The following is a 19875-nucleotide window of genomic DNA, read 5'->3' as shown; positions in this document are numbered from 1 at the left end:
TTTTTCTCCCACTTTTTTAAAATTATTTATAAATATATATATATATATATTTTTTTTTTTTTTTCTTCAAGGACTACCTGGATGTTCCCAAAAGCAGTTTTGCTGCTGTCAATACCAGTATTTTACAGCTCCTTGGCAAATAGTAATCAATGTGCTAATGATAATCATAATGATTATGTTTGAAATGGCGTAATTCTGCATACTAATATTAGTTTTCCTTCTCTTCCATATTTTCCCGCAGTTTTGCAGTAAAGATGAAAAATAATGCAACGGCTCCCTCCTCTGTTAACTACATTAAAAAACACGCGCAACAAAGTTACAGTAGTAAGTTAGTTAACAGCAAATCATAGCTGACGAAAAATAGCATAAAATGGCATAACGAGGAAAATTCGTTTAAACAAAACACCCGCTATGTGCATTGATTTTGTCTTATATTTCCTCAACTTATATTATCACATACATTATCAAATATTAGCTACAGAATTACGGTATTCATTAATGTACAACTCAAAAATAAATCACATACTACTGTGGCATTTGGGTTTTATAACGAAATAAACACACTGGATGCCACTGATGCAACGGCATTCCTTTTATGGCATTCCATGCGTGATCACGTCAGTAAATAGAACGTCACAAGATTTCGACCAATCAAAATCTTTTTATCTGCTCCGAATTTAAATATGGGCCGGTCTCTACAGGTAACGTTAAAGAGCCAATGCAAAGGGTGACTTGGCAAAGCAGCAGCAAAACAGTGTTAATTTAAATATTTAATTTGTCAGTACAGAGGCCTTCTACTGATGTCTCTCCTCAAAACTCTACCTGCTTTTGCGCTCGCGACTCGTGGCAGCAACATTAGAGGTTTGTTTTGCTCCACTCGGCATGGTTATCATCGGAGTGTACAAGCCCCGACCAAAACAAACGCACACGAGGATCCTTCTCACAATGACAAGATCTCCATTGACTTTGAACAAACAAAAGAAGCCTACAAAAGCAAAGACACTCTTGAGTTACTTAGAAGCTTGGTCGTTTTTAAACTGTTCTCATATGATATCCTGGTTGAAAAGAACAAAGAGGTATGTAATTTATATAACGTGTAGTCTATTTTGAACAAATTAGCCATTAAAAGCCTGCCTTCCATTTTTTTTGTTGTTGCATATATCTGAGCACGCTTTCGTCTTGCACACTGTCTTGTCTAGAAATACAAATTTTCTAGAGCTCACTGTCATTTGTCTTGTTCCAGATGATTGCCAGGAATGGCATCTTGCCAGACTTAAGTCATGTTGTTACTGTGTAGAGTTACCATAGTCAACATTACTGGCTGGGGCAGAATGAATATTTGACATGAGCAAAGAAGGAGACTGTTTGACCTTTACACAACTGGGGGGTGGAAACATACACTTAACATGTGATAAAGGAACAGTTCAACCCAAAGTTATGTCATCTTTTACTCCCCTTCAGTTTGTTATGTTGTTCCAAATCCACATTTGACTTTATTTCTTAAGTGGAACATGAAAGGAGATGCTAGGCAAAAGGAATAGGGACTGAGGGTGTCACCATTCATTTTCTTTGAATCTATTTTCCATACAAGGAAAATGAATGGTGAGTAACATACTACCTAATAGGGCTGCTAAAGCTATCGACGGTGAACTATTCCTATAAAACTGTGGATTTCAGAAAAATACATAAAAAGCTTGAATTCTTTACATGTTTACATTAATGCTTTTCAGATCATTAGTTTAATGTTCATGCCAGTTTATATTTAACATGTATAAAATCATGACCACTCACATGAGATGAGGACTCATATCAGTAACCTTAGAAAAGCTGTTTTATTCTACATGGGGCAGGGGCGCCCACATGGGGGCTGCCATTTTAGAATCACATGACCAGCAGAAAACTACTCATTAAATCTCAGTAACCAACTTGTTATTGGACACTTTCACAATTGGATTTAATGAATCATGGCTGATTGTGAATAGTGAATCTTTACAATGGCATCTGTAACTAACAAATATTGATTTTGAATGATGCTGCATCCACACCACAAGGTGTCACTGTAAGTCCAAGATGACACAAATGAACAGTTGCTGAGTGGACCTTTAAAATCAAGACACTAATGGAATGACATACCAATAATTTTTGGGTCCAGAAGTCAAGCATTCCGGCCCCAAAATGTATTTGGTGATTTATTTGCATTAGCTGTGCTTGCCTGTATGGGAATATTAAGTGCTCAGCTGTGAATAAAAATGAAACAAAACTGAAAATGAATTCAGATCATATTGTTTTACATCATACAATAATATGTGCTTGCTTTGAGCACTTCATTATTTCTGTCTCCTGCAGATAATAGACCTTAGCAGAAAGTTTTTGGGACAGAAGATGTTCGAGCAAGTTATGAAGATGACAATCTATGGTCAGTTTGTGGCTGGTGAGGACCATCAGTCCATCAAACCTATGGTGCAGAAGAACCAAGCATATGGTGTGGGTGCTGTGCTGGATTACAGCGTGGAAGAAGATCTCTCGCAAGAAGAAGCTGAAAGGAAAGAGATGGCGTAAGTGGTTTTCTATAAGTGTCTTCTTGGCCCTACATCCACAAAGTACCATGTTTATCAAGTTTAGTCTGCTTCAATTGTTTATAGGTACCAGGGTGGCCTGTAAGATTTGTGGGCAGCAGGGGTGAAAATTTCATCAAAATGTTGGGGGGGACAATAAACATAGCAATTCTCAAGAGCAATTTTTGAAGGGGACACCAAGGGTTTTTTTGTTGTTGCCCCATTTGCATTTGTATTATTTATTTCTTATACAATTATTTTAAGAATATATCATTATATTATTTACAATACACATATTTTAATGATATTTTAGGGGGTCCTGACCTCCAAACCCCCCACCGCGGTTTCCCCTATGGTGGGCAGTTCAACAAAATATGATCTAAGAGAATGTCTATAGTCTTGGTAGAAGAATGTTATTCTAGATTACTTAATTTGAATTTATAACAGAGGCCTGTCTCACGGAGCCTGTTTCAGTGGCTACCCAGGTACTTTTGAGTTTAGTTTGAGCAAACTCGTCTCATGTCAGTTTTTATCTCTTTTCATCGGCATGGTAACTTACGCTTTTCCTAGATTCATTTTGTATGCACTTTATTTTAAAATGTTATGCTCTTTGTTTAACAGCTAGGAATGTTCTTTGCAATGATGTAACACAGCTGTATGGTTTAAATGTGTTCACTCTGCCCTCTTGTGGACTAAGGAAAGGTACATTTGAACACTAGCTGACTTTAAAATTAAAATGTAATTAAAATTTGGCTCATTTCAGAGGTAAAATTTACATTTTGTTTCCCAGCACTGTTGACATCCCTACTGAACCAATCAGCAGTTAGTAAAGTGACATCTCTGACATGCACAAAAAAACAAAACAAACTATCAGTTATTATTAAAATTCTATGCTGATAGTTTTTTCTCTCTCTCTGTGTTCCTCTGTGGCCGGCACTATAGGAGTCTACATTTAGAACGGCTTGATTCAACAGAATAACAGCAGCCTCTAGAGGTGAAATGGAAACAATCACTGACACCTCATGGGGATTTTCTTTATCTAAGGACATGTCCACAATAATATGTTTTTATTTGAAAACGCATCAATTTGGCTATGTTTAAGCCTCTCGTCCACACTGTTTACCTTCAATTAAAATGTCCAAAAAAAAAAAAAAAAAAAAGCTCTATAATGCTCCGGAAATAAGATGACTTTAGAAAACTGAAAACTGAGTTTTCAAACTTAAACAGATTAGTTTGGATGTGGTTTAAATATGTTATCATCAACAAAAATGATCCATAATTAATATTTTGTTCAGATAATCAGCTATTAAAAATTGAAGCAAGGGCATGCAAAGAAAAATGTGACAAAATAGAAACTTGCTCCTTTAGCACATATATTGTTTCAATTCTTATCTTGTTAATAATAATAAACCTTTTTCTTCATTAAATCTCATCTAGTAAAAAAAATACATATTATTATATGTTTACATTTTTATATGTTTAACCCTTTATCTGGTGATTATGTAGGCTATAAAAAGCCTACTTCACTATTGTGCATTATAATGGCTCAAGTTTCCCTCAATTTAAGCTAAGAGTACCCGGTGTCTTTTGAGCTTCTTTACAGTTAAAAGTCCCATGTTATGCACTAAATCTTAATTTTAATCTGGTTAATATTTTCTGATTATTATAAAAATTTTATAAATCAATTTTAATAACTACCAGATAATTAATTGGCTATCTGCCTTTTCCATCACTTTAGTTATCGGTATCGGCAAAACCCACTATTGGGCAACCTCTAGTAATCTCAAACTTCAGCGGCATCAGCTGTGTTTTTTCTTGTTGTATAAATGTTTAAATTCTTAATATTTTCATAATAATCCTTTTATCTTTAGCGGATAACTAAATCATGCTGAATTTCTCGTGAGAAGTAAATCCAACCTAGTCTCAGAATGAACGTTACTATAACGTTATATGTCACTATCCTGGTGAAATTAACAGTACATACGCTGCAACAACTGTGCGTTTTATTCACTTTCACACAAATAACGAGTACAATGATTATGACTTTATATACTCTTATAACACTTAGTGCTGTTACTCACAAACTCTCTCTCTCTCACACACACACACACGTTTGGTTTCCATGTTTTATGGGGACTTTCCATAGGCATAATGGTTTTTATACTGTACAAACTTTATATTCTATCCCCTAAACCTAACCCTCACAGAAAACTTTCTGCATTTTTACATTTTCAAAAAACATAATTTAGTATGATTTATAAGCTGTTTTCCTCATGGGGACCGACAAAATGTCCCCACAAGGTCAAAAATTTCGGGTTTTACTATTCTTATGGGGACATTTGGTCCCCACAAAGTGATAAATACACGCTCACACACACACACACTGTTATGACATAGAAACACTTTTGCTATAATGCATAATTTGAAAAACAACACATTCTAACACTTCTATTACAGACACACCTACATTTACACACATTTTCAAGCTTGATTAACTTCCATGGTAACTCGCCACATAGAATGTTAAGGTGCGTACACACTGCCAGCGACATCGCGCGACAGCGACTCAATACCATTAATTTTCAATGCGAGCACAGCGACTTCCGGCGACACGAGCTGTCGCGACCGTTGGCGCTAGATGTGGGCGTGGGCGTGTCCAGCGACGCGACAAAGTTGAGAAAAGTTCAACTTTGGAGCGACTAACGGAAGCGACAGCCAATAGGAGAGAAGACGGGAGAGCTCACGTGATCCTTCTCTCTCTCTCAGATCCTGCAGTAACGGAAAGATGGATGAAAGGCTAATTCTTGCTGTTAGAAATTTTCCAGTGCTCTATGATATGTCTCTTCCCACGTACAAGGACATTTTTAAGAAAAATACTGCGTGGAAAGGTGTATCTGAGATCGCGGGGATTTTATGGACCCAGACAGACCGGCATTTGCATTTTCGCCGCAGATAAACAGCCGCTATGGCAAACAGCACTCCTTGTTTCTCATTCATCTTTGATATAAAGCATTTCATGTACTGATTCCATTTATATTTAGTCTTTTCCCTCCAAAATTTTAGTTTTTAGTGGCAAGAAAAGAGATTCGCTCTCAACAGCAATGGAATGACATCCGTGAATGTCATTTATAAACGTTACTAGGCAACCAGTAGTGGGAACACCCACTAGCGACTTCACCGCCAGCCACTGGCGACCTGCAGCGACAAAGTCGCTGGCAGTGTGTGCACACCTGACTTTGGACTCAGAGGTCTGAGGTTCGAAACCAGCCAAGCAGGTTGCTGACACATGAAACAAAAGTGTCATAGAAGCAACACGAAATTGCTCCATAAAATATGCTTTTCATGTTGCATTTACGACAAAAACTCATATCGGTTGGGTTTAGGTCTTGGTTTAGCGTAAGGATGTCTTTTTTGTTCACCTGATGCCATTGTAAACAACCTCTTGGCTTGTTTTTTGGATAAAGTTTATGGTTAATACTCATTATAACCTTAATTTAATCTTAACCTCGTCTGATTACTACATCATTTGACTCGCTTTTGGTGCCCCCCGCTGGGCATTTTAATGGGAAACGGCAGCCAAATGTGTAATTCAGCATGTAATTTAGGTTTGCAAAAATGTTTCCATGGTCACATACAATTCATGAGATCAGGCTGAGTAAATTTAGCTGACTCTCTCCAAGCTTCACTCATTGGCTGTTTGAGGCAAATGTCACTTATTCATGTGCACAAGCTTCAGGGTTAAACACAAACCCTGGATCAAAACTGAGAATGTTTATGGCATACGTCTTGAGTTACTTACTCTGAAAATCTGAGCTTATTTTACTTGTTTTGTGAAACAGGCCTATGAACCGCAGGCATATATTTACAGAAACATGGGCCAGATCTGTCTGATTAATTGAAAAATAAATAGATCTATGTTAAAGATCACGTGAATGTAAGACTAGAATCAATATGAGTGCCTTTAGTTCAGTACCAAGAGCTATAGTGACAAATTTTGCTCAATTTCTTGGTATCCTAATATCATGCCCACAACCTGTTGTTTGGTGCAAGATCACTTTTCTGAAATAATCTTAAAGACTTGCTTTACATCAAACTTCACTACTTTATATGGGATAATAGCCATGCTGTGATTGTGCTCATGCAGAGCTCTCACAGAAATAGACTGAGATTTGATCTACACCAATGTAAACAAAGAACTGAGATCCTATTGGCTGTCGTGGTCAAGGCCCATTGTGTCTGATTGGTTGATATAGAGGCTATTGGCATGTTCCCTCTTTAGGAATTTTGTCACATGAGTTAGACAAGGCTGGTTTGAGTCTTTCCAGAGTTGCTCTCTTTTCACAATAGAAACTGCTTAATAGATTATATTGATGGTAGTTTACTAAAGTGTGTTGTTATTGTGTTGAGGTGGCATACTTTATACAGCTCATATATAGGGATTTCAACAAACCATTAACCCTAATAATAGTCTCTCTGCATCTATCTGGGATACTTGGAAACAGCACTGTCTGTATTTCTATTTGGATGTGTGATTGTAATTACTGAAACTCTAAAAGCAACTCTCTTGATTCTGTCTGAACTTTAACCAAACCTGTAACCTTTCTGTTATCAGCCAACATTAGCCTCACCTACATTTCAACTGCTGTTTCAATGTTTTGACATTTGATTTAAAAATGTGTTAATTTGTTCATGCCTTTGACCTTTTAGAAATGTAAGTGTGTCAGTGCCATCCCAAAAGTATGCTGCTGGAAATATAAATGAGATGAGATGAAAGAGTGATGGATGAAAATATGATATGCCTTTCAGATTATGAGGATAAAGCAGTGACACATACACAGGGAACCAATAAATGGACCTCCCCTCCACATCACCTCTGTCATATCTGAACAATGATGTCAGAGGTGATGTCTAAGTCATTTTAGACAATTTAATATATGTCTTCCTTTTAATTCTTGAGATTAGCATACATTTCTGATGAAAATTACGTGAAAATAAAAATTCTCATGAATTTGAATTTGATTGGATTAATTGGATTAATTTAAGTGATGGTGGCGTAGTGGGCTAAAGCACATAGCTGTTAATCAGAGGTTTGCTGGTTCGATCCCCACAGCCACCACCATTGTGTCCTTGAGCAAGGCTCTTAACTCCAGGTTGCTCCGGGGGGATTGTCCCTGTAGTAAGTGCACTGTAAGTCGCTTTGGATAAAAGTGTCTGCCAAATGCGTAAATGTAATTTAGACTAATTGTGCCTATTTAGTCCCTGGTATGTAAAATACGGTTTTCTCAACTAATTACAATAACTTTGCAGCCATCTAAACTGATTTTAATTAAACATTACTTGAAATGTCGTTTTGGAATCCTAGCACAAATATCTGTTACATACCTAAAATGAAGATTTTAAGTGTTTTGTAAATTAAAATATACAAGTACAAAATTGATACTGTGGGGAATACTCATACGCCCTTGCGTTTCAAAATTTAAAGGAATAGTTCCCTCAAAAATGAAAATTCTCGCATCATTTACTCACCCTCATGCCATTCCAGATGTGTATGACTTTCTTTCTTCAGCAGAGCACAAATAAAGGTTTTAAGAAGAATATTTCATCTCTTTTGGTACATACAATGGCAATGAATGGGTGCCAACTTTTTGACACTCCAAAATCAATCACATATAGGCAGCATAATAGTAATCCATATGACTCCAGTGGTTAAATCCATATCTTCATAGGTGAAATCATAGGTGTGGGTGAGAAATAGATAAACATTTAAGTACAAACATTTTGCTTGAAATTCTTCTTCCTGCACATTAGGGGGCTTAGGCAGGAAGAATGTAAATCAACAAAAACACAAGAAGAATGTGAAAGGTGCAGTATGTAACAATTTGCATGTAATATTCCCCAGCTCCCAGCACAACACCGACTCCTACGCAAACTCCAAGTAAGCCAAAACATATTATCTACTGAATCCCGTCTGGCTAAGCAGTAATGTGATCGTGGTCGAACTAGAGTGAACATCGGCAGGGCATTTGATTCCTGGAGGGACCTTCTTTTGGTTTTGGGGATCAAAACCGACCCTGAATTGGCATTCTTCTTATTGGACCGGTACGCTTACATAAATGCAAAGCATGTAAAATATATTGCCATAACAATTGATCTGTGCAATTTTATCTAACTTGATCTTGCCTGCACAGTAACTGTCATAAACAATGTTTATCTGTAATTATTCAGCCAGGTAAACTACAATAACACATGAAATGACTGCTAGACAATGTTCAAGATAAATCAAAAAGACCCATTCATTAGTGTAACGTAACTTGGTTATACAGGAAATATATACACATTCTATTATTATAAAACAATAGTGCATCGATATATCAAAATAACAGTTGTGATGGAGTCACATCAATACTGAATTGTGTCAACAAATTTATAATGTACAGTCTATTTTATAATCAGCTACTGTCTTTATCCATCAAATTTAGCTGATAGCTATTTATAAAGCTGGCTAGCTAGCTAACACAGACATAGGCTAACATATAAATGCAGTCAATGTATCATTCAAAGAAAAGTGATTACTCCAAACTACAGTCTCACGTAGTCAGACCTAAATCCATAGATAATCTATATGCAGCTGCACTGCAGAAAATAGGAGGGACCTAAAACTGGTGAAGTTAGCACAGCGAGTGATTGGGACCCAGCTCACACCACTGATAGACTTATACACTGTCCGACTTATAAAGAAAGCCAGCTGTATTTTAAAGGACCCATCCCACCCTGGACATTGCCCGTTCTCCCCCCTCCCTTCTGTGAGAAGATATAGAACAATTAAAACAAATACAAACAGGATAAAGAGCTTCTTCCCTAGAGTTGTCAATTCTATTATCCACCCACTTCCCCTACCACATACATACACACACACACACACACACACGCTAACTGATGTTTTACTGGAAGAACCTGGCAGCATATTTGCATTAACTTCTGATTATTGTTTTTATTTGATTTTTATGTGCAGATATTTTTGAGATTTTATGTTGCTCTATTAACTGTTGCTAATTTATTGGACGTTGTTTTTTTAGGAGTTGCTTAACTAAATTTCGTTGTATTTACTAACAATGACAATAAAAAAATCAATCAATATCCACACTATGTTTTATCCCTGTTCCAGCACTGGAGAGTCAAATATAATATTCAGTCTCAAAGTTTGTAGTAAAACAATCATAACTGTATAATTATGCAACCTCATCTGTCAGCATGATGTCAGTGAATCATGTTGTCTCTTTGTACGTTACGTCATTGTTTTGGCCGATGCTCCCGTCCCTATATGGAGTGTGTGCATGAACAACAGGTAGCTGCTGCAGTTCACCTAATGGCCAAAGGTGCCATTAATAACAAAAATGAATCTTACATACTGCTGCTTTAAATTGCAGCCTGACTGAGCAGGAAGGAGAACTTATAGTAAAAATGGACTTTAATATTGATCTGTTTCTCACTTAAACCTACCAAATCTCTTCTGGAAACATTCATATAACCACTGGAGTCATATGGATTACTTTTATGCTGTCTTGTGTGATTTTTGGCACTTCAAAATGTTGGCACTTGAATTTTATGGACCAAAAGAGCTGAGAAATTCTCATATATATATATATATATATATATATATATATATATATATATATATATTACACACAGTACTCACTGTGCAAAAGTTTTAGGCACTAGTGAGGATGTCTTAAAAAATAATGCCATAAATAGTTTTTATTTATCAATTATCATCATACAAAAATGTGGCCACATTTGCCTTTAAAATAACCCCAATTCTCCTTGGTACATGTGGACATTTTCTTGGTTGTTGGCAGATAGGATGTGGAGAATTCACCACAGTTCTTCTATATATTTAGGCTGTCTCAATTGCTTCTGTCTCTTTATGTAATCCCAGACTGACTTTATGTTCAGTGGGGGGCTCTGTGGGGGCAATGCATCTCTTGCAGAGCGCCTTTGTTGTAATCTTTTCTATTTGCAAAAGTAACAAAACTGTTGTAAACCTCCAGTAGAGAGAGAGAGTGTGTGTGTGTGTGTGTGTGTGTGTGTGTGTGTGTGTGTGTGTGTGTGTGTGTGTGTGTGTGTGTGTGTGTGTGTGTGTGTGTGTGTCTCCACATATTTCATATTAGCAAACTGTAGTTTTGGCAAGTCGTTTAGGATATCTACTTAGGATATTACATAAGCTTGACACATGTAATTTTTCCAACAATTGTTTATTGATTGTTTCACTTTTAATTGACTATATCACAATTCCAGTGGGTCAGAAGTTTATATACACTAATTTAACTATGCCTTTAAGCAGCTTGGAAAATTCCTGAATATAATGTCAAGCCTTTAGACAATTAGCCAATTAGCTTCTGATTGGAGGTGTACTGAATTGAAGGTGTACTTGTTTATGTATTTTAAGGCCTACCTTCAAACTCAGTGCCTCTTTGCTTGACATAATGGGAAAATCAAAAGAAATTAGCCAAGACCTCAGAAGAAAATAATTCTGTATCTCCACAAGTCTGGTTAATCCTTGGGAGCAATTTCAAAACACCTGAAGGTACCACGTTCACCTGGACAAACAATTATACACAAGTATGAACACCTTGGAACCACACAGCCATCATAACACACAGGAAGGAGACACATTCTGTCTCCTAGGGATGAAAGTAGTTTGGTGGGTAAAGTACAAATCAATCCCAGAACAACCGCAAACGACCTTGTGAAGATTCTGGAGGAAACAGGTAGACAAGTATCTATATCCACAATAAAACAAGTTCTATATCGACATAACCTGAAAGGCTGCTCATCAAGGAAGAAACCACTGCTCCAAAACCGCCATAAAAAAACCAGACAACATTTTTCCAGGGCACATGGGGACAAAGATCTGACTTTTTGGAGAATGTTCCTCTGGTCTGATGAATTAAAATATGAAACTTTTTGGCCATAATGACAATTGTTATATTTGGAGGAAAAAGGATGAGGCTTGCAAGCCGAAGATCACCATCCCAAACATGAAGCATGGGGGTGGCAACATCATGTTGTGGGGGTGCTTTGCTGCAGGAGGTACTGGTGCACTTCACAAAATAGATGGAATCATGAGGAAGGAAAATTATGTGGATATATTGAAGCAACATCTCAAGACATCAGCCATGAAGTCAAAGCTCTGTCGCAAATGGGTCTACCAAATGGACAATGACCCCAAGCATACCTCCAAAGGTGTGGCAAAATGACTTAAGGACGACAAAGTCAAGGTATTGGAATGGCCATCATAAAGCCCTGACCTCAAACTAATAGAACATTTGTGGGCAGAACTGAGAAAGTGTGTGCGAGCAAGGAGGCCTACAAACCTGACTACGTAACACCCAAAGACAGGGAATGTTTTCTATGATTAAATGTCAGGAATTGTGAAAAGTATTTAAGTGTTTAAATGTATTTGGCAAAGGTGTATATAAACTTCTGACTTCAGCTGTGTGTGTGTGTGTGTGTGTGTGTGTGTGTGTGTGTGTGTGTGTGTCATAATTAATTTAATGGGGGCATTTAAATAGTTATTAAGAATAGGTTTTTAGCTCTTTTTTACTATTTTGAGGTTGTTTTTTTTATAAATGGTTGTGTGAAGTCATTGTTAATGTTATACTGCTCAAGTCATGTAATTTCTCCTTGTGCATAGCTGAATGTGTAGTTTTATGTGCACTTCCGTGGGGAATCTAATTTATTTAATAACAGACCTAGAATATTTGTCTTAATGAGCCAATTTAATTGAAATGATTAAGTAGAAAGATTGATATTTTAAAAGCAAATCTGAGTTGTGTACGTGCATCTAGTTATCTTAACTTAAACGGTTCACTTCACTTTATATGAATACCAGATTAGATAACATGAGAGTTTTGAGATATACCATTACTCAATTAAATTGAGGGTACGAGTTTAATCGTTGTTTTGAGTAAACTTAACTTGTTAGGTTTTACAGTGTATATTTGTATACTAAATACTATATATATATATATATATATATATATATATATAAATCGCAAAATATAAAAAATCTTGGTGGTGTTTTATACACGAATTATAATTTATCTATTTAGATTTTTTATAAAAAGCACTTAAACTAATTTACTGTATATAATCCTATTTCTTCTTAAATTTAAATTGCAATTCTGCATCCTGTAATACAATCCCTGGCAAAAAATACGGAATCACCACACATTCTGGCTTTGTGAAACAAAAAATTTATTAAATTACATTATTTAAATTATTGGCATATTTTTACCCCAGATCAAGTAGAGGAAAAAATTACAGAATCACCTTGTAATTTGCATTTCTAAAACAAATACCGGCACTAGTCTAAAAATGCAAATGAGTCTGCAGTTAAAAGTGAGTGCTTACAGACCTTAACATTGCCCCAACGAGATCGAAATCAATTGAAACAATGGAACGGATTATAAAACTCCTTCAAGAAGGAAATCCAATACAGAGTGTGTTAAAATAAGTTGGTTGTTCACAGTTAGCTGTGTCTAAAATTGTGGTGCAAATATAAACAAAATGGCAAGGTTATAAAAGGAAAACCTACAGGTAGACCAAGGAAGATGTCAAAGTGTAAGGATAGAAAACTCAGAAAATAGTAAATGCACAACAAAATAAATTAAAAACAAATGAGCAGGGGGCATTGGTAGCTCAGAAAGTATTGATGTCGACTACAACCCCTGGAGTCATGAGTTCAAATCCAGGGTGTGTTGAGTGACTCCAGCCAAGTCTCTAAGCAGCCAAATAGGCCCGGTTGCTAGGGAGGGTAGAGTCACATGGGGTAACCTCCTCATGGTTGCTATAATGTGTGGTTCTCGCTCTCGTTGGGGCACGTGGTGAGTTGTGGGCACGGAGAATAGCGTGGGCCTCCACACGTGCTACGTCTCCACGGTAACGCGCTCAACAAGCCACTTGATAAGATGAGCGGAAGATGATTCATCCTTCGCCACCCGGATTGAGGCGAGTCAATACGCCACCACGAGGACTTGGATTGCATTGGGAATTGGGCATTCCAAATTGAGGAGAAAAAAAAGAGAAACAAATGGGTGGAAACAAGAGTCAATATTTGTGACAGAACTGTAAGAAATTGGCTGAATTAAATGGGGTTTACATAAAGCCAAATGAAAACCAGCACTAACACCTAAACAGAAGAAAACAAGGCTACAGTGGGCTAAAGAGAAGAAAACATGGAGTGTCATGGAGGATGAAAGTGATGTTTAGTGATGAAACACAAATCTGATTTTGCCAAGGTGATGATGCTGGAACCTTTTTCTGGTGCCGTTCTAATGAAACATATAAAGATGACTGCCTGAAGAAAACAATCAAATGTCATTTATGATATGGGGTTGCATATCAGGTAAAGGAACAGGGGAGATGGCAAGCATTACCTCAACAGCCAGTGCACAGGTATACATTGAAATTTATGACAATTTTCTCATTCCATTGATAGAAAATAGGTTTGGTGATGAAGTCATTTTTCAGGATGATAATGCATCTTGCCACAGAGCAAAGAGTGTTAAAGCTTTTCTTCAGGAAAGGTATATCAACTGCCAATGACATGGCCAGCAAACGGTACAGATCTCGAAAGAAAATTTATGGTGGAAATTGAAATAATTGGTCCATGACAAGGCTCCATCCTGCAAAGCTGGATGCTGGAACCAGCTTGATGGAGAATATTCATTGGAAGCATTGGATATTTTTCATTGTTTTGTGTCATATCTGTGATTTGTGTAGAAGCTACGAAGGATTCCCGTCTCAGATTATGCTGCATAAAAAAGTGCAGTTCTCCTTATCGCCTGTGCAAGGTGCTGAATCACCACGAACACGTACTTTACAGAAGAAATGTCCTGAAATGGAGCATTTATTGGAAATGTGTATTACAACTACAGAGGACCCTGGCTGGTCACTGGCTAATAAAAGCTAATTTATGTTCATGAGGTGTGTTTTAGAGCCTCTTCCCCTATCAATATTGCATTAACATCCACACCCAATGGATCCTGTAATGCTGTTATACAGAATAGAGTGCTCAGCTTGGCTTTTCTGCATTACCAAGGGTGTGATAGAGTGGGAAAGCTAGAGGATGTGGCATTTGAGTAGGTTGCTATCTAATATGCAGGAATCCAGTGCCGATCATTCCAAGAGTGAGTTCAGATACCATTCAGGTGTTATATAATTTTGAAGTAAAACAAAAAGCATTATTGTGATGTAATGCACAAACATGCATTGTTACAATCACAAATATGGGTTAATTGTAATTGATTTGTGAATCATCATCTGCAATGTCAGCCTAATACACTGAATGGGTGAATCACACTAAGAAATGTCCAAATCATATTTCACCACTAAAATCTAAAGAAGTAAATAAGGAATTATATTTTTTATACGGTAAAGATTCAAAACTAACAATTAGGGGTGGCTTTATGTTGACTTAATTGTTATGAAAATAATTTCACAGTCCTCCTAAAATAGGCCTAATATTATGTGAGCAAAATATAATGTCTTATCTTTTCATTTGATTTTGGGGTGCAGAACTATTGACTAGACTTTTGACTATGGTTGCAATGAAAAACATCTCCGCTTTTCATTTATTGCGGTTGCATTTATATGCAATTACTGCATATTGATGATAAAACGTATTATTATTTTAAATTTAGTTTGAGATTAATCAAAAACAAAGACCTGCTAGATCTAGCTTTCTCATGTGTTGGCTGTATAACTCTGTGTTGTTTAGCTGTGGTATTCCAAGGCATTAATCAAACACTCCAGGCCTGTAAGGATCAAGTCTGTCCATTTAATGACCCCATCAACATCTCAACATTCCTTCCTGTTGGAACATTACAGATGTCAAAACTGTCTCCACCGAGCAGTATCATGCCGTGTAAATGCAAGTGTGGGTGGAGAGCGGTGCTTGTTGCCTCTGCAGAGGCGTTGGTGCGAGTGCCATTAGAAGGATTTGGAGATCACAGGAACTGAATCTAAACAAACCACTGGCCCATGTGGCCACATAAACTTTGAGGTTTGTGCAGTGCCTGCACAGTATTAAATTTACTTGCATGGGTCATTCATACTATGCAATACATTTTAGTTGTAATATATTAGACACAATATCAGTCACAATTCTTTCAATTTGTTTTTCAAAAGTCAACATAGGGGGTGAGTTTTTAATAAATGTACAACTTTGGTTTGAGCTTAGCCATTTTTGCCTTGTGTCTGTTTGGTATGCACTAACCTCATAAATGAAAAACTGGCAGTTTATTAAAGGGGTCATATAATGCCATTTTTGTACAAGTTAATATGAATCTTTAGGGTCTAAATGAAAACTTTGTAATATACTTTTATTAAAAATTCTCATTAGTATTTTAAGAAAACACACATTTTACCTGCTCAAAAACAGCTTTGTTTTCAGCACGCCGTTTCAGAGCATATGACTTTAAATGATAATGAGCTTTGGTCACCCCGCCCCTCCGTTCTGGAGTTATTCTCCGTATTAACTGTTTTTTTTGACATTACTTCTTACATACAAGTAAACCAGGTGTAACTTAGTGTTACCATGTTAACTGTAACACCTGCGTACACAGTTTTTAATAACACAATAACCATAACGCGTTGTTCATTATAAACGTGGGATTATGAATTATATTCAGAACGTCGTAACGTTATGGAAAACATGCCGTAATGTACCCTGAGTGTAAACATTAGCCACATTCATTGTGAAGCGTGCAAGCGATTTGCAAAGATTAATATAAAGGTTAATAAAACGTTACACTTACTTCTTCTGGCGGTGCAGAGGGAATATAAATAGTTGGTACCGAATCTTTTTTCAGCAGCAGCTTCTTAGCAAAACCAGCTTTATACTGACCCTCGTTTATAAAGCAGTCTGGTGAAAAATGATTCGCGCAAACATGAACGCATTGACGTTGCTCGTGGGGAATATTCACATCGTAAACAAAACTCAGCCACTGCGTCTTCAGCGGTTCAGATTTAGGAACATCAAAATGACTGCTGTGTTCGTTATTACACCGAAGAACAGAACACCACAATCGCTTAGGCGCCATTCTGCTCCAGTGTATCAACAATGATGACGGACTATGATTGACAGCTCGCTCACGAGCGAGGGCGGGTCTGTGTTGAAACACTGCTGTCAATCAACAATCCTGGGAGGGGCGTCCGACCGTGTGACGTCACACGGTCGAACGGCTCGATTTGAGGCAGGGGAAAATATATAAGGAGATTAAAACAAAAACACTGGATGGATTTTTATCATAATAGGATGGTTGTGTACAGGCACAGCCAACACACATTTCAGTACAATCAACTTGAAAAAGTGCATGTACCATTATATGACCCCTTTAAGAACAATTCAAGGTTCTGTTGGTCGTTTATAATATCCCTTCAACTAACAAAAGCCAGTTCGTTAATGACATCACCTCCAGGAAGTGACATACATTTTGTTGGGAAAATGCATATAATACTGCATCACAAATTTCACCAATTTACATATTAGTAGGAATGGCGATCGTAAGGAAATTAACGGTTCTGATTGTGATTCCTCTTAACAATTCCTTGACAGTTCTGATTCTTTTAGTACATTTGAGAATTATTATTTATTTTATTTTTTTAAATAAGAAATGCAATTCTTATTGCATGTTCTGCCCTAAGCAGCCGGTTGTCAAATGATAAGATGATTTAGGATTTCAACAGAGCAGAAATAATATTGTTAGGGCTTTTAATCGATTAACATTTTTAATTTACATGGTGTCCCGTTTAATTAATAGTGATTAATGGCATTTAATCGCATATACAAATATTTGCTGAGAACGCCCCCATATAACAATAATTCAATATATATTATAAAAAATATTCAGATAATTAAAATACATTACATTCTTGTGGCAGAAGAGTTAATCAAGACGATACAAAAAGCGGCTTTAGAATACAATGTTTTGTTTACTACCATATTATTGATCATAAATCAATCATTGACATACAGTTCACAGCAATCATTACACAAGTGAATTTGTCAATCAGTTTGAGATTTATTATGAGGGCTTGTTTAAGGACCCGTCAATTTACACCTGCGTCAGACATGCTTGTGTAGCGTCTCTGGTGCGTTGCGTCATAAACATAAAAATCTTTAGGTCACTATGTCAAGTTAAATATAGTTTTAAGTTAAATTTTATTGTTAGTTTGAATTTGCGCTCCAAGTGTTTTGAACGCAAGAACGTAATGCATGTTTGTGTTGTGTGTGTCTGCTGAAGTGTTGTTTTGTTCACTGTATAAACTGCGTGTTGCCCATACCGCTGAAGTTTCACTTACTGCCCTCTGGAGTAAACAAGCTTGCATTTCTCAGGAATCTTCCTTATTACAGTCGGGGGGCATTGCGATTAATTGCGTAATTTTTTTTTTAACGCGTTATTTTTAATAACATTAATCGCACAGAATTAACGCGTTATATCGACAGCCCTAATTATTTTACAATTCTTATTTTTAGATAAGCCACCTGATTACTATTAATCTATTCTAATATATTTTTTTTCTAATATTATATAAATAAAATATTAAATTAGCAATAAAATATTCAGCAATCATTTAAAATGTTGCTTGGGGCAGTGGTGGCTCAGTGGTTGAGGCTCAGTGTTACTGACCAGAAGGTTGGGGGTTCAAGCCCCAGCACCACCAAGATGCCACTGTTGGGCCCTTGAGCAAGGCCCTTAACTCCAGGTTGCTCCGGGGAGATTGTCCCTGTAATAAGTGCACTGTAAGTCGCTTTGGATAAAAGCGTCAGCCAAATGCATAAATGTAAATGTAAAATGTATTCCTGAAATTCCACCTATTACAACAAAACTCATGTGTATTTTAAACTACACATGGTCACATGAACATGTCATCTGATTGAAGTCTCTCAAAATTAACCCTACATATCAGGCATGGATTTATCGAATTCTGTGGTATTAGTTGGTTTGTCTTACTATAGTAAACAGCATTTTTCAAAGTGGGGGCTTAAGGGGGTCACCATCTCATACATTTTGTCAGAGGAAAAGCTCACTATTTAAGACTTTGACAACACCTGGTCTAAAACTTTCCATTCAGATTGATTGTCAACATTTCAAAAACTGGTACAAAATATTTCAAAATTAACTTAAAGGTTCACCCAAAAAATGTAGTTAGCTCATCATTTACTCACCCTCATACCATCCCATATGTGTATGACTTTCTTTCATCTGCTGAACTCAAATTATTCACATTTTTGATGCTCCAAAAAGCACAAAAAGGCAACATAAAAGTAATCCATAAACTCTACAAACTGGTGTTTTAATACATATTGTAAGAAGTGATATGCGTGGTGAGAAACAGATCAATATATAAGTCCTTTTTTGTTAGAAATTCTTCTCCCTGCCCAGTAGGGGGCGATATGTTTGACAAATGTAAATCACCAAAATCACAAAAAGAAGAATGTGCAAGTGAACTTGCACAAATAACTTCTGAAAACAGTGATTTATACTTGTGTATTACTTTTAAGTTGATTTACATGGTTTTTGAAGCATCGCATTTTTGGCACATATTCACATGCATTGTCTGGTCCAAAGGAGCTGAGGAATTCTTCTAAAAATCCTCATTTCAGTTAAGCAGATCTATGAAAGTCATACATATCTGGCATGGCATGAGGGTGAGTAAATTCTAATAGAATTTTCATTTCTGTTCCTTTAAGGAAACACTCAATAGTAATCTAATTCCCAATACCTCACTGAGCAATGCTTAGTTTTAGTACTTTATTTCCATCCTGTTGTCTTGCCTTTGTTTGACATTCAAGTTATTATTGATAAAGTTTAAATGCTTGAGCTTGAACAGAGCATACTTGGTATCTGGTATAGTCTTAAGGATAATATATACAGCACAAGTATATTCATCTTTTAAAAGTTAAAATTTTAAGGGGCTACATTACATGAAAGACCCAGATGGTATCAGCATAGACATCAGGCAGGATTTGCTGTGATAATCTAAGTGATGACCCTAAAATATGCTGTTGTAAGGAAACAAATAGCCTAAGTGCACAGCAATAAAGTGAGTTCATACCAGCCTCTACAGTTATTATCGATTCCTGTCTATAGACACTCCAGTTCCTTCATTATGCTAGATAAAGGTCTCTAAAAGACATAAAGAACAAGTAGTCGGTCTCATTATACTCTTGTTTTACTAAAAATGTCTCTCTTTTTTCTTTCTTGATTTTTTTGCCTACATCAGAGAAAGAAAGCATTGGTGAGTAAATGTG

The 19875-nt window shown here is 36.6% G+C and overlaps 1 protein-coding gene across 1 annotated transcript in view; it reads left to right on the top strand.

Annotated features, from left to right (window-relative positions):
• Positions 1 to 726: 726 nt before the first annotated feature.
• Positions 727 to 19875, top strand: part of LOC127642647 (proline dehydrogenase 1, mitochondrial-like) — a 47240-nt gene continuing 28091 nt past the window's right edge. Inside the window, exons 1-2 of the mRNA XM_052125221.1 lie at positions 727 to 1076; positions 2347 to 2555. Coding sequence (XP_051981181.1) covers positions 801 to 1076; positions 2347 to 2555 — 485 coding nt within the window. The 5' untranslated portion in view covers positions 727 to 800. The remainder of the gene's footprint in view (positions 1077 to 2346; positions 2556 to 19875) is intronic.

The sequence above is a fragment of the Xyrauchen texanus genome, chromosome 4, assembly GCF_025860055.1.
Source record: "Xyrauchen texanus isolate HMW12.3.18 chromosome 4, RBS_HiC_50CHRs, whole genome shotgun sequence".
NCBI lineage: Eukaryota > Metazoa > Chordata > Actinopteri > Cypriniformes > Catostomidae > Xyrauchen > Xyrauchen texanus.
This window is presented reverse-complemented; position numbering and strand designations above follow the sequence as displayed.